Source organism: Neovison vison, chromosome 4, assembly GCF_020171115.1.
Source record: "Neovison vison isolate M4711 chromosome 4, ASM_NN_V1, whole genome shotgun sequence".
In the NCBI taxonomy this organism is placed as follows: Eukaryota; Metazoa; Chordata; class Mammalia; order Carnivora; family Mustelidae; genus Neogale; species Neogale vison.
The window spans coordinates 69934354-69948619 of record NC_058094.1 but is presented as its reverse complement, the minus strand read 5'-3'; the positions used below and the strand labels follow the sequence as shown (position 1 = coordinate 69948619).

General features: G+C 39.7%; 1 protein-coding gene across 1 annotated transcript; it reads right to left on the bottom strand.

Moving 5' to 3' along the window:
- Positions 1-9299: 9299 nt before the first annotated feature.
- On the bottom strand, positions 9300-13963 carry LOC122905340 (glyceraldehyde-3-phosphate dehydrogenase). Its single transcript, XM_044246981.1, has 2 exons — positions 13884-13963; positions 9300-10005 (listed from the first exon to the last, which is right to left on the bottom strand). Exons 1-2 carry the CDS (start codon positions 13961-13963, stop codon positions 9441-9443), a joined length of 645 nt encoding a protein of 214 aa, XP_044102916.1. The 3' UTR covers positions 9300-9440.
- Positions 13964-14266: the final 303 nt, after the last annotated feature.

Sequence of the window (14266 nt, the reverse complement as noted above, 5' to 3'; positions counted from 1 at the left end):
ACCACAATTTTATTTTATTTTTTTAAAGATTTTATTTATTTATCTGAAGAGAGAGAGGGATCACAAGTAGGCAGAGAGGCAGACAGAGAGAAAGGGAGAAGCAGACTCCCCGCAGAGCAGAGAGCCTGATGCGGGGCTCGACCCCAGGACCCCGAGACCATGACCTGAGCTGAAGGCAGAGACTTAACCCACTGAGCCACCCAGGTGCCCCTATTTTACCACGATTTTAAAAAAATTAACTTTGCAGTAAATCTCTAGCAAAAGTATAGAATACATACTTGCCTCATTACTGCCTTTATTTCTTCTTCCTACGTTTACATTATCTTTGCTTTATTTTCCTCACCAACTCTTTTAAAATATTATTTTATTGTTGTATGTTGGTTTTTATAGTACCATGACTTAAAAATTTTTTTTGGCAGAACAAGGAAGGATTTCCATATTAAAGTACACTCAGTCTAGCATGACAAAGCTGTTGGTGATTGTGTCCTAGAGAAGGAGTGAGAAATACATATTTCTGAAGTCCATTAGGGACACTGAGATAAGAAGGGAAACCTCTGAGAGGGAAGACTTCCTTCTCACTCCTCCTTGAGTTGGAGGGACCCCTCCCTCCCCAGTGCCACCAGAAGACTTCGTACAGAGCTCCCCTGGACCCTTTCACCCAGCCCAGTATCAAAACGTGTCACTTCTCTCCCCTGCTCCCAGCCAGCCTCGTGAGCATTCTACCTCGCAGAGCCTCATGCTCAGAAGGGAGCTTGGCTTAGTGCTCTACTGTGAAATAGTGAATTTCTTAATAACTTCTTAGCGAAGAGCTCCGGATTTTCATTTTGAACCACACAAATCCTGCAAACTCACAAATTATGTGGTCGGTCTTACCTCCCCTAGACAGTGAGCATCTCTGGGGAAAGAAACCCATCTAACTTTTCTTTGAATCACCAGTCCCAACCCCAGTGCATGAAAGGCAAGTCCATGGAGAGAGTCAAAAAATATTTGTTGCACAAACAATGAAGGAAACTATAGGAAGCCCTTGTTTTCACAGTTCTAAGTATCCCTTCTTCGAGATCACATATCAAACCTGCTCCAGAAAAAGCCCGCACGAACAGGAAGGACAGGCTTCATAGAGGAAAAGGAAGGTTTATGGTCATGACCAAGAATAAAGAGGACACCGTGCCCCTTAATCTTTCCTAGGTTGGAATTCACATGTAGGATCCACCTTTGATGTGAGGAATGGGCTGTTTGTTGCAGCCAGAGCTTGAGCGGTGGTACCCCAAGCTCCAGCCTCTTCAAGACAGAACCTTGTGCAGATTCCTCTCATATGGACACTGTTTTTTTAAACTCTCCAGAGACGTGATTTTCACAGCTCCCCTAGGTAACACAACTTAGCCACCGCATTATTCTTCACAATTTCCCGAGGACATGAGGCTTTAATAATTCTCCATTTAAGAAGACAGAAATACGGAGAAAGGGAACAGAGGTGAAAGAAAATCATGAGGAAAGGAAACTGAAAGCTTAGCAAGGAAGACAGACACGCAGACAGTCAGAAAGTAAAACAGCCACCGCGGATCACGGCTCGTAACTCACAGCTCGCTGCGGGTGCAGGACCTTTACGAGATCCAACTTCCCGAGAAGGTTGTCCAGAAGCTGGGGGCTTCCAGATCATTTATTTTCATTTCCCAGAAGCTAAGAAAATATAAAGAAATATCAACCAAAGAAGCCATTTAGGATCTTTGAAATCTGTCTTACACTTTCTTTCTACAGGAGGATTAGGGGCCAGAGTAAATCAAAGACATTAATTTGAGGCAGGAAAGGGGAAACATAGCAAATTGGTATGTGGAGGGAAAAGAGGGGGATACAAGAGGAAACGGCATCCAGGGCAGCATTTTCTAATGTGCAGACTTTCCCTGAGCCACCCCCCACCCACATGCTCACTCGGTTCCTAACAGCATCTTCATCAATTAAGATTCTAGGAGACTGGCAGGCTCCGAGATCAACAGTACCATCCACATATTCACTATTCCACTGGCAAGGCGAACAATTCCGAATATTAAAAGTAAAGCAACACGTTCTGCCATGTCTTTTGTATACAGACAGCTGAAGCTGCGTGAAAGTTTGGCACCAAAAGGCCAAGTACCATATTTTCAGCCACCCACACGCCAAACCCCATAATAACTACAGACTCTAGATGTGAAATTTTCAGACATTTGCAGTGAAGGAAAACTAATAGTCATGTTTCTTCATGTGCTTCCTTTCCTAACAGGGCAGTTTCTCAACTTTAAAACCTCGTCAATGTAAGCTAAAGAGAACAAAGGGTGCTGCGGAGATATTTTCACCAGATGTCAAATGGTGCTTATTTATTTAAACAGAAAACCCCACTTTGTACATTTGGTTCATTTAGTGGTATGTGCTCTGTAACAAGTATTTTTTATGAGTAAAAAGCTGCCACCAGTGTGCTTAAGTTACAATAGGGCTTCAAAAAAGTCTGTTAGCTGAGACTAAATATTGCTCTTTTTGCTTTTGGTTGAAATGTAAATTTCATTGCCATCCTCCCTCTATTATAGGAGAAACGTTGTTGCTTAAAGTCCTAGCAGGACTAATAATTAGTTCTCCCTCTGTGGTCAAAGCTAGAGGCAAAGATGTTTGGTTCACTGTGCTTTTTAAGGTAGGCATATATGCTACAGAGCATTGATTTTCTCAAACATTAACAGCAGGAAACATATCAATTCCCTCCTGTGTGAATAACTGGGCTTCTAGGACCTGAATAAGCCATCGGAACCTACAGGCTGAGAACTTGTGTTGCCCACTGCGGATAATAAAATAGGTCATCCAGTACTCCTCTGAGCCTCTGCAAATAAGGAGCATGTTAACTTGTTCTATAAATGAAAGGCCTATATGTCCCTCATTCTGCCAGATAGAAAATGTAATTTTAGGTCAGATCCTGGTCAAGGAGTGTCTCCACCTGTCAAAGATAAGGTGTTTCAAATACCCCTTCTACCAATAAGGTGAGAAATAGTTGGACAGAGATCACACCTGGCAAAGATTCAGAAAAGACCAGAAAGCTTCAGAGATAAGCAAATAGAGAAGGAATGTATTCCGAGATTATCAAGTACTCAACACCATATTCTACAGAGCATAATGCAGAGGGCCAATCCCCTCAGAAATACAATGAATAAAAAGAATTTATGAGAACTTATATCTTTGTATTTCCTGGGGCCTTCAGGTCCCTGGTATAAGAAGTGAACTCACAGCACAGAAGGGCAAGAGGCATAAATGAAGGGGAGAACTTAGGGAAAGGTCAACTACACTGGGACAATGGAAGAAGGGGATCCCCAGCTGAGTGTAAACAAAAATTATTCACTCAGTATATTCGGTGAAGGGTTTTCACCAGTTCCTTGATGAAGAGAAATTGGTAGATTAAAACCAGCATTACTGTGTGTACATGTTATATATCATGATATACATATTAGATATATAATATCTAGTACATAATATGGTATCCATATAGGATAATATAGTATACATAATTTTATTTAATATAACTTTTCAGTAAAGTGTACATAGTTCTCATCTCATGCTATGCCTTATCCATTTTTAACTTTTCTTTTTCAAACCCAGGGTTATATAATCCATTCAACTTTACGTTATACTTAGAAATCTGGATAAACAGGGCCAAAATAATATTCTAGTGAAAACTTAGACCTATTAGATATTATTTATCAGATATCCATTGATGGACTATCATAGATAACATCAGTGATGTGGCATCTCATACGGAACGCTAACTTAACTTCCTTCTTTATCAGGACAGTGGCTTACTTATATTTCCTAAGAAAACCTGCCACTATAAAACACCTAGAAATATGGACGATTTTTTAAAATTCTTTTAAATGAATATATGATCCAAAAAAAGTAAGCAAAATCTCTGGGGGCCAAAAATAAAAAGGAAACTAAAAACCAGAGTGGCGAGCCATCTCTGAGCTTTTTACTGCATTGAAAACACTCATTATTCACCAAAAGCAAGGCTCTGTTTTAATGGCCAAATAAGAACAGGACATATGGCCTTGGGCCTCAATGTAGGGAGTTATAATGGAGTCCCCTGATAATCAGAAATTTTCAAAAATTTCAGAGAAAGAGGATGTGAGGACAATCTTCTTTTAAAGAAAAAGATTTTATTTGAGAGAGTGAACTCACGTGAGCAGCGGGTAGGAACAGAGGGCAAAGCCGAATCCCCACTGAGCAGGGAGCCCAACGCGAAACTCAATCCCAGGACCCTGGGATCATGACCTGAGCTGAAGGCAGACACTTGACTGACTGAGCCACCCAGGTGCCTTGTGAGGGCAATCTTGCTACATCTGTCATCTCATTGATCGCCAGGGTTAAGTCAGCAGATCTGGCTCATGAGGCAGGTATCCCCAACCTCCCTCACCTCTCCATGTGTGTTACTCCAAGCTGAGGCTGGGTCAGAGAACAAACTTCCCCAATGGAGAAGGACCACTTGTGGGCCAAATGTACAGAAATAGCTGTGCGCCCCTGCTAGTACCTCCAAACACGCTCCCAAGGTCCATTTGTAGGAGAACGTAGGGAAGTCAAACTTCCAAGATGGCAGACACAACCAAATGAGGCTCCACATGTGGCAGGCTGCCTTTCTTAAAAAAAAAAAAAAAAAAAAAAAAAAGTTTTTCAGAGAAAGAGGAAACTAAAAAAATATTAAATCTCCAACTGTCAATCATAATAGTATATATTTTCAATCCCAGACTATATTCAGGTTTAAAAAACAAAAAACAGGGGCACCTGGGTGGCTCAGTGGGTTAAGCTGCTGCCTTCAGCTCAGATCATGATCTCAGGGTCCTGGGATCGAGTCCCACATTGGGCTCTCTGCTCGACAGGGAGCCTGCTTCCTCCTCTCTCTCTCTCTCTGCTTGCCTCTCTGCCTGCTTGTGATCTCTGTCAAATAAATAAATAAAATCTTTTAAAAATAAATAAATAAATAAAAATAAAAAACAAAAAACAGATGCACCTGGGAGGCTGAGTCAGTTAAGCAACCGATTCAATTTCAGCTCAGGTCATGCTCTGAGTCTTGGGATCCAGCCCTGCACTAGGCTCCACCCTCAGCAGGGGAGTCTGCTTAAGATTCTCTCTTTCCCTGGCTCTCTGCCCCTCCCCCTTCTCTGTCTCTCTCAAATAAATCTTAAAAAAATAAAAAAAATAGGGGCCCCTGGGAGGCTCAGTAGGTTGACCTACTCATTTTTTGTTCAAGTCATGATCTCATGGGTCATAGGATCAAGCCCTGCATTGAGTTCTTTGCTCAGCAGGGAGTCTGCTTAAAGGATTTGATCCCTCTGCCTCTCCCCCCACATTCTCAAGTTCCCGCTCTCAAATAAATAAATAAATCCTTAAAAAATAAAAAAGAAATTAAAAAAAAAAAAACACCAGCTCTTGGAGGGCACATTGATGCAATGAACACTGGGTATTATATAAGACTGATGAATCACTAAACTCTACTCTGAAACTTATAATGCACTATATGTTAATTAATTGAATTTAAATTTTAAAAAAATATACCAGCTCTAATGTTGGAGAATATGGAAATATAGGCCTGTATCATGCATGGTCCAGAAATTTGAGATATCAATATAAAAAGTAGTACCTAACTTGTAATACTCCTCTAAAATACCTAAAAGAACCAAATTAAAAATCTCCCTTTAGAAATACAGCCTCAAGCTGGTCAATCAAGGGTCACATAGTAACTCTATATATCATATTTTAAGGAACTACCAAACTGCTTTTCAAAGTGGTTACAAAATTTTACATTCCCACCAGCAATGCATATAACTGCCAATTTCTCCACATCCTTGCCAACATTCATTATTGTCTATCTTGTTTTAGCAATCCTAGTGGGTGTGAAGTGGTATGGCACTCTGGTTTTCTCTTTTCTCTAATGGTTTATGATATGGAGCATTTTTTTTATAAACATATATATATTTTTTTAAGATTTTTTTTATTTATTTATTTGACAGAGAGAAATCACAGCAGTCCGAGAGGCAGGCAGAGAGAGAGAGAGGGAAGCAGGCTCCCTGCCGAGCAGAGAGCCCGATGCGGGACTCGATCCCAGGACCCTGAGATCATGACCTGAGCCGAAGGCAGCGGCTTAACCCACTGAGCCACCCAGGCGCCCCCCAGGGGTACAGGTCTGTGAATCGCCAGGTTTACACACTTCACAGCACTCACCAAAGCACATACCCTCCCCAATGTCCATAACTCCACCCCCCCTCCCAACCCCCCTTCCCCCAGCAACTCTCAGTTTGTTTTGTGAGATTAAGAGTCACTCATGGTTTGTCTCCCTCCCAGTCCCATCTTGTTTCATTTATTCTTCTCCTACCCACTTAAGCCCCCATGTTGCATCACCACTTCCTCATATCAGGGAGATCATATGGTAGTTGTCCTTCTCCGCTTGACTTATTTCACTAAGCATGATATGCTCTAGTTCCATCCATGTTGTCGCAAATGGCAAGATTTCATTTCTTTTGATGGCTGCATAGTATTCCATTGTGTATATATACCACATCTTCTTGATCCATTCATCTGTTGATGGACATCTAGGTTCTTTCCATAGTTTGGCTATTGTGGACATTGCTGCTATAAACATTCGGGTGCACGTGCCCCTTTGGATCACTACGTTTGTATCTTTAGGGTAAATACCCAGTAGTGCAATTGCTGGGTCATAGGGCAGTTCTATTTTCAACATTTTGAGGAACCTCCATGCTGTTTTCCAGAGTGGTTGCACCAGCTTGCATTCCCTCCAGCAGTGTAGGAGGGTTCCCCTTTCTCCGCATCCTCGCCAGCATCTGTCATTTCCTGACTTGTTGATTTTAGCCATTCTGACTGGTGTGAGGTGATATCTCATTGTGGTTTTGATTTGTATTTCCCTGATGCCGAGTGATATGGAGCACTTTTTCATGTGTCTGTTGGCCATCTGGATGTCTTCTTTGCAGAAATGTCTGTTCATGTCCTCTGTTATATGGAGCATTTTTAATGTGCTTATTGGCCATTTGTTTCTCTCCTATGGATAAATGTCTACCCAAATTATTGGCCCATTTTTTAAATTGTACTAAATGTACCAGTTTTGTTGTTCATTTATAAAAGTTCTTTATATATTCTGAACACAAGTCTGTAATCAAATGTATTACTTACACATATTTCCTTCCATTTTGTGGATTATATTTTCACTTTTTTTATAATGTCTGTTGAGGCCCATAAGTTTTTGAATTTTAAACAGATTTTACTCTTTAGAGCAATTTAGGTTTGCAGCAAAATTGACTAGATGCTACAGAGATTTCCCATCCTGCCCCCACTGATGCATAGCCTCCTTCATTATTAACAACCCCTCATCAGAGTAGTACATTTATTAAAACTGATAAACTTGCAATGACACCATTATCACCAAAATCCATAAGTTACATTACAGTTCACTCTTGGTGTTGTACAGTCTACTGGTTTTGACAAATGCATAATAACATGTTCACCATTATAGTATCATACAGAGTAATTTTGCTACCCTAAAAATCCTCAGTGCTCCTACTGTTCATCTTTCCTACCCCTTAAATCCTGGCAACCACTGATCTTTTTACTGTCTCCATAGTTTTCCCTTTTCCAGAACATCACATATTTGGAATCTTACAATATTTAGTATTTCCAGATTGGCTTCTTTCACTTAGTAGCATACATTTAATTTTACTCCATATCTTTTCATGGCTTGATAGCTCATTTCTTTTTAGTGTTGAATAAAAATCCACTGTTTGATGTCCACAATAGCTAAACTATGGAAAGAACCTAGATGTCCATCAACAGATGATGGATAAAGATATGTTATTTATACACATTGGAATGCTATGCAGCCACCGAAAAGCTAAAATCCTGCCATTTGCAATGACACGGATGGAACTAGAAGATACTATGCTAAATGAAATAAGTCAATCAGAGAAAGACAATTATCATATGATCTCCCTGATATGAGGAATTTGAGAGGCAGGGCAGGGAGTCGTGGGGGGTAGGGAGGGAAAAAATGAAACAAGACGGGATTGGGAGGACGACAAACCATAAGAGACTCTTAATCTCAGGATTAATCTCTTAATCTCAGGGTTGCTGGGGGCAGGGGGTAGGGATAGGGTGGCTGGATTATGGACATTGGGGAGCATATGTGCTATGGTGAGTGCTGTGAATTGTGTAAGACTGATGAGTCACAGACTTGTACCCCGGAAGCAAATAAAACATTGTATGTTAATTAGAAAAAAAAATTCACTGTTTGGTTGTACCACAATTTATTGACCTATTCACCTACTAAAGGTAAATAGGGCATCTTGATTGCTTCAAATTTTGACATCTTCATCACTTCAAGTTTTTACAATTATGAATACAGATGCTAGAAACATCCATGTTCAGATTTTGGTGTGGACATGAGTTTTCAACACTTTTGCTTAAATACCAATAAGTATGATTGCTAGTTTATATGGTAAGAGTATACTTACTTTTATAAGAAACTACCAAAATATCTTCCAACATAGCTGTAACATTTTGTGTTCCCACAAGTAATCAATGACAGTTCCCATATTCATTCATCATTTAATATTGATGGAGAAGTTAGAGGACTAACATTCCTTGACTTCAAGACTTACTATAAAGATACAGTTATTAACCCAGTGTGGTATACATAAAATTCAAATCTTGCCAACATTTGCTGTTTTCAGTGTTCTGGATTTTAATCATTCTAAATAGGTGTGCAGTAATAGTTTATTGTTGTGTTAATTTGCATTTTCCTGATGACATATGATGCATCTTTCATATGCTTATCATATGTATATCTTTGGGGGCTATTTATTAAAGATCTTCAGTTTTTTAGATGGGTTGTTTTCTTATTGTTGAGTTTTAAGAGCACTTTGTGTATTTTTTTTTTATTTCATTTACCTAAAAAAAAAAGATTTTTATTAAATTTTTTTTATTTCTTTTCAGCGTAACAGTATTCATTGTTTTTGCACCACACCCAGTGCTCCATGCAATCCGTGCCCTCTCTAGTACCCACCACCTGGTTCCCCCAACCTCCTACCCCTGCCCCTTCAAAACCCTCAGATTGTTTTTCAGAGTCCATAGTCTCTCATGGTTCACCTCCCCTTCCAATTTCCCTCAACTCCCTTCTCCTCTCCATCTCCCCTTGTCCTCCATGCTATTTGCTATTTTTTTTTTTTTTGGCTGGGTACAGTATACTTTATCGACGGTACAGGACAAGGTAGGGCTCCCCAAGCCCCTCCCCTTCTTCTGGGGGTCGGGATGGAAACAGTGAAGGTTGGGAGATTCTCAGTGTTTTAGGGGATAAGTTGGGGCAGGGATTCCCCAGCAGCTGAGGGCCTCTTTCTTCCTCTTGCTCTGGCTGGGGCTGGTGGTTCAGGGGGCTCTTATTCCTTAGAGGCCATGTGGACCATAAGGTCCACTACCTGGTTGCTGTAGCCAAATTCATTGTCATACCAGGAAATGAGCTTGACAAAGTGGTCATTGAGAGCAATGCCAGCCCCAGCATCAAAGGTAGAGGAGTGGGTGTCACTGTTGAAGTCGCAGGAGACAACCTGGTCCTCAGTATACCCCAGGAGGCCCTTAAGGGGGCCCTCTGATGCCTGCTTCACCACCTTCTTGATGTCATCATATTTGGCAGCTTTCTCCAGGCGGCAGGTCAGATCCACAACAGACACGTTGGGGGTGGGGACACTGAAGGCGAAGCCAGTGAGCTTCCCATTCAGCTCAGGGATGACCTTGCCTACAGCCTTGGCTGCACCAGTGGAAGCAGGGATGATGTTCTGGGCAGCCCCTCGGCCGTCATGCCACAGCTTCCCAGAGGGGCCGTCCACAGTCTTTTGGGTGGCAGTGATGGCATGGACGGTGGTCATGAGTCCCTCCACAATGCCGAAGTTGTCATGGATGACCTTGGCCAGAGGAGCCAAGCAGTTGGTGGTACAGGAGGCATTGCTCCACAAATAAGTGAAACCATATGATAATTGACTCTCTGCTTGACTTATTTCACTCAGCATAATCTCTTCCAGTCCCGTCCATGTTGCTACAAAAACTGGGTATTCATCCTTTCTGATGGAGGCATAATACTCCATAGTATATATGGACCACATCTTCCTTATCCATTCATCCGTTGAAGGGCATCTTGATTCTTTCCACAGTTTGGTGACCATGGCCATTGCTGCTATAAACATTGGGGTACAGATGACCTTCTTTTCACTACATCTGTATCTTTGGGGTAAATACCCAGGAGTGCAATTGCAGGGTCATAGGGAAGCTCTATTTTTAATTTCTTAAGGAATCTCCACACTGTTTTCCAAAAAGGCTGCACCAACTTGCATTACCACCAACAGTGTAAGAGGGTTCCCCTTTCTCCACATCCCCTCCAACACACGTTGTTTCCTGTCTTGCTAATTTTGGCCATTCTAACTGGTGTAAGGTGGTATCTCAATGTGGTTTTAATTTGAATCTCCCTGATGGCTAATGATGATGAACGTTTTTTCATGTGTCTGATAGCCATTTGTATATCTTCATTGGAGAAGTGTCTGTTCATATTTTCTGCCCATTTTTTGATATGATTGTCTGTTCTGTGTGTGTTGAGTTTGAGGAGCTCTTTATAGATCCTGGATATCAACCTTTGTCTGTCATTTGCAAATATCTTCTCCCATTCCGTGGGTTGCCTCTTTGTTTTGTTGACTGCTTCCTTTGCTGTGCAGAAGCTTTTGATCTTGATGAAGTCCCAAAAGTTCATCTTCCCTTTTGTTTCCTTTGCCTTTGGAGACATATCTTGAAAGAAGTTGCTGTGGCTGATATCGAAGAGGTTACTGCCTATTTTCTCCTCTTGAATTCTGATGGATTCCTGTCTCACGTTGAGGTCTTTTATCCATTTTGAGTTTATCTTTGTGTATGGTGTAAGAGAATGGTCAAGTTTCATTCTTCTACATATAGCTATCCAGTTTTCCTAGCATCATTTATTGAAGAGACTGTGTCTTTTTTTCACTGTATATTTTTTCCTGTTTTGCCAAACCAACTCCACACATAAGAAGGGAAATAATCAAGATTAGAGCAGATATCAACAAGGTAGAAACCAGAGATACAGTGGAATGTATCAATGAAACTAGAAGTTGGTTTTTTGAAAGAATCAATAAGATCAATAAACCAATGGCCACACTAATCCAAAAGAAAAGAGAGAAATCCCAAATTAATAAAATTATGAATGAAAAGGGAGAGATCACAATGAAATGGATACATTTCAACAGATGAAATGGATGCATTCCTGGAAAACTATAAACTCCCAAAATTGAACCAGGAAGAAATTGACAACCTGAATAGGCTGATATCTAGTAATGAGATTGAAGCAGTGATCAAAAACCTCCCAAAACACAAGAGCCCAGGACCTGATGGATTCCCTGGGGAATTCTACCAAACTTTCAAAGAAGAAATACCACCTATTCTCCTGAAGCTGTTTCAAAAAATTGAAGCAGAAGGAAAACTTCCAGACTCTTTCTATGAAGCCAGCATTACCCTGATCCCCAAACCAGGCAAAGACCCTACCAAAAAGGAGAATTTCAGACCAATATCACTGATGAATATGGATGCTAAGATTCTCAACAAGATTCTAGCAAAGAGGATCCAACAGCACATTAAAAAGATTATCCACCATGACTAGGTGGGATTCATCCCTGGGCTACAAGGATGGTTCAACATTTGAAAATCAATCAATGTGATAGATCAAATTAATAAGAGAAGAGAGAAGAACTACATGGTCCTCTCAATTGATGCAGAAAAAGCATTTGACAAAATCCAGCATCCGTTCCTGATTAAAACATTTCAAAGTATAGGGATAGAGGGAACATTCCTGAACTTCATCAAATCTATCTATGAAAGACCCACAGCAAATATCATCCTCAATGGGAAAAAGCTCACAGCCTTCCCTTTGAGATCAGGAACATGACAAGGATGCCCACTCTCATCACTCTTGTTCAACATAGTATTAGAAGTCCTAGCAACAGCAATCAGAAAACAAAGAGAAATAAAAGGTTTCCAAACTGGCAATGAAGAAGTCAAACTCTCTCTCTTCACAGATGACATGATTCTTTATATGGAAAACCCAAAAGACTCCACCCCCAAACTACTATAACTCATACAGCAATTCAGCAATGTGGCAGAATACAGTCAATGTACAGAAATCAGTGGCTTTCTTATACACTAACAGTGAAAAGAAAGGGAAATTAGAGAATCGATTCCATTTACTATAGCACCAAGAACCATAAGAATAAGAACCTGGGAATAAACCTAACCAAAGAGGTAAAGGAACTGTACTCGAGGAACTACAGAACACTCATGAAAGAAACTGAAGAAGACACAAAAAGATGGAAGACCATTCCATGCTCTTGGATTGGAAGAATAAACATTGTGAAAATATCTATACTGCCTAGAGCAATCTGTACTTTTAATGCCATTCCGATCAAAATTCCACCGGTATTTTTCAAAGAGCTGGAGCAAATAATCCAAAAATTTGTATGGAATCAGAAGATACCCTGAATCGCTAAGGAAATGTTGAAAAACAAAAATAAAACTGGGGGCATCACGTTACCTGATTTCAAGCTTTGCTATAAAGCTGTGATCACCAAGACAGCATGGTACTGGCATAAAACCAGACACATAGACCAGTGCAACAGAGTAGAGAGCCCAGATATGGACCCTCAACTCTACGGTCAAATAATCTTCAACAAAATACTTTGTGTATTTTGAATAACAGTCCTTTATCAGATATTTCCTTTGCAAATATTTTCTCCCAGTGTATGGCTTTTCTTCTCACTCTTCTGTCTTTGCAGAGAAGTTTTCTAATATTAATAAATTCCAGGTTACCAACTATTTCTTTCATGGATTATGACTTCAGAGCTTTACCTAAAAAGTTGTCATCATAACCAAGGTCATTTAAGTTCTCTCCTATGTTATCTTTTAATAATTTCATAGTTTTGCATTGTACATTGAGGACTATGATCCATTTTGAGTTAATTTTTGTGAAATGTGAAGGTCTGTGTTTAGATATTTTTTTTTTTGCATGTGGATGTTTAGTTGTGCAGCACTTGTTGAAAAGACTGTATTTTCTCCATTGTATTGTCTTTGTTCCTTTGTCAAAGATCATTGAATATAATTATATGGATCTATTTCTGGGTTCTCTTTTCTGTTCTATATATTTGTCTGTTCTTCCACCAATACCATACTGTCATTAATTTCTATATCTTTAGAGTAAGTCCTATAGTCAGGTAATGTTAGCTCACCAGATTTGTTCTTCAATATTCAATATTAGCTATTATGGGTCTTTTGCCTCTTCACATGAACTTTAAAATCAGCTTGTTGATAGCAACAAAATAACTTGTTCATATTTTGATTGGGATGTCACTGAACTTATAGATGAAGTTGGAAGAATTATTATCTTGACAATACTGAGTTCTTATCCATGAAAATGAGATATCTCTCTATTTGTTACTTTTTTGATAAGTTTTTAGAAACTTAGCAGATAAGTTTCTAAAAAGTGTGTGATGATATTTCATTGTACATATAGATCTTGTGCACATTTTGTTAGACTTATATTTAAGTATTTCATTTTGGGAGGTGCTAATATAAATTTTCTTATTTCAAATGCTACTTTTTCATTTTTGGTATAGAAAAAGTAACTGACTTTTATATATTAACCTTGTATCCTGCAATCTTGTTATAATCACTTATTAGTTCCAGCAGGTTTTTGTTGATTCTTTCGTATTTTCTACATAGGTAATCATGTCATCTGCAAACAAGGACAGCTTTATTTCTTCCTTCCTAGTGTATACCTTTCATTTCCTTTTCTTGTATTCTTACATTGGCTAGAATTTCCAGTATGATGTTGAAAAGCAGTGATGACAGAGTCCATTCTTGCCTTGTTCCTGATCTTTATGAGATAGTTTTGAGCTTCTTGCCATTACATATGATGCTAGCTATAAGAAATTTTTTAGATTATTGAGCTGAAAAATTCCCCTCTCTTTCTAATTACTGAGAGGTTTTATAATGAAAAGGTGTTGGAATTTGTCAAATGCTTTTTCTGCATTGGAAGATCTTTGATTGAACTCTTCTGTGCTTACAAAAGTGTTCCCTGGGCATTTTTTTCCTTCATCTTAGCAGTTCCTCCTTCTGAAAGGTGCCTCTATGACCATTGTTCTTCACAGTCCTATCAGTA

What these genes read in the sequence shown, in the direction of transcription:
- LOC122905340 (XM_044246981.1), bottom strand. Translation starts at nt 13,963, where the DNA reads ATGGACTCTGTCATCACTGCTTTTCAACATCATACTGGAAATTCTAGC. An exon ending in ACAAGAAAAGGAAATGAAAG is followed by an intron (nt 10,006 to 13,883) that starts GTATACACTAGG and finishes TTATTTGTGGAG; the next exon opens with CAATGCCTCCTGTACCACCA.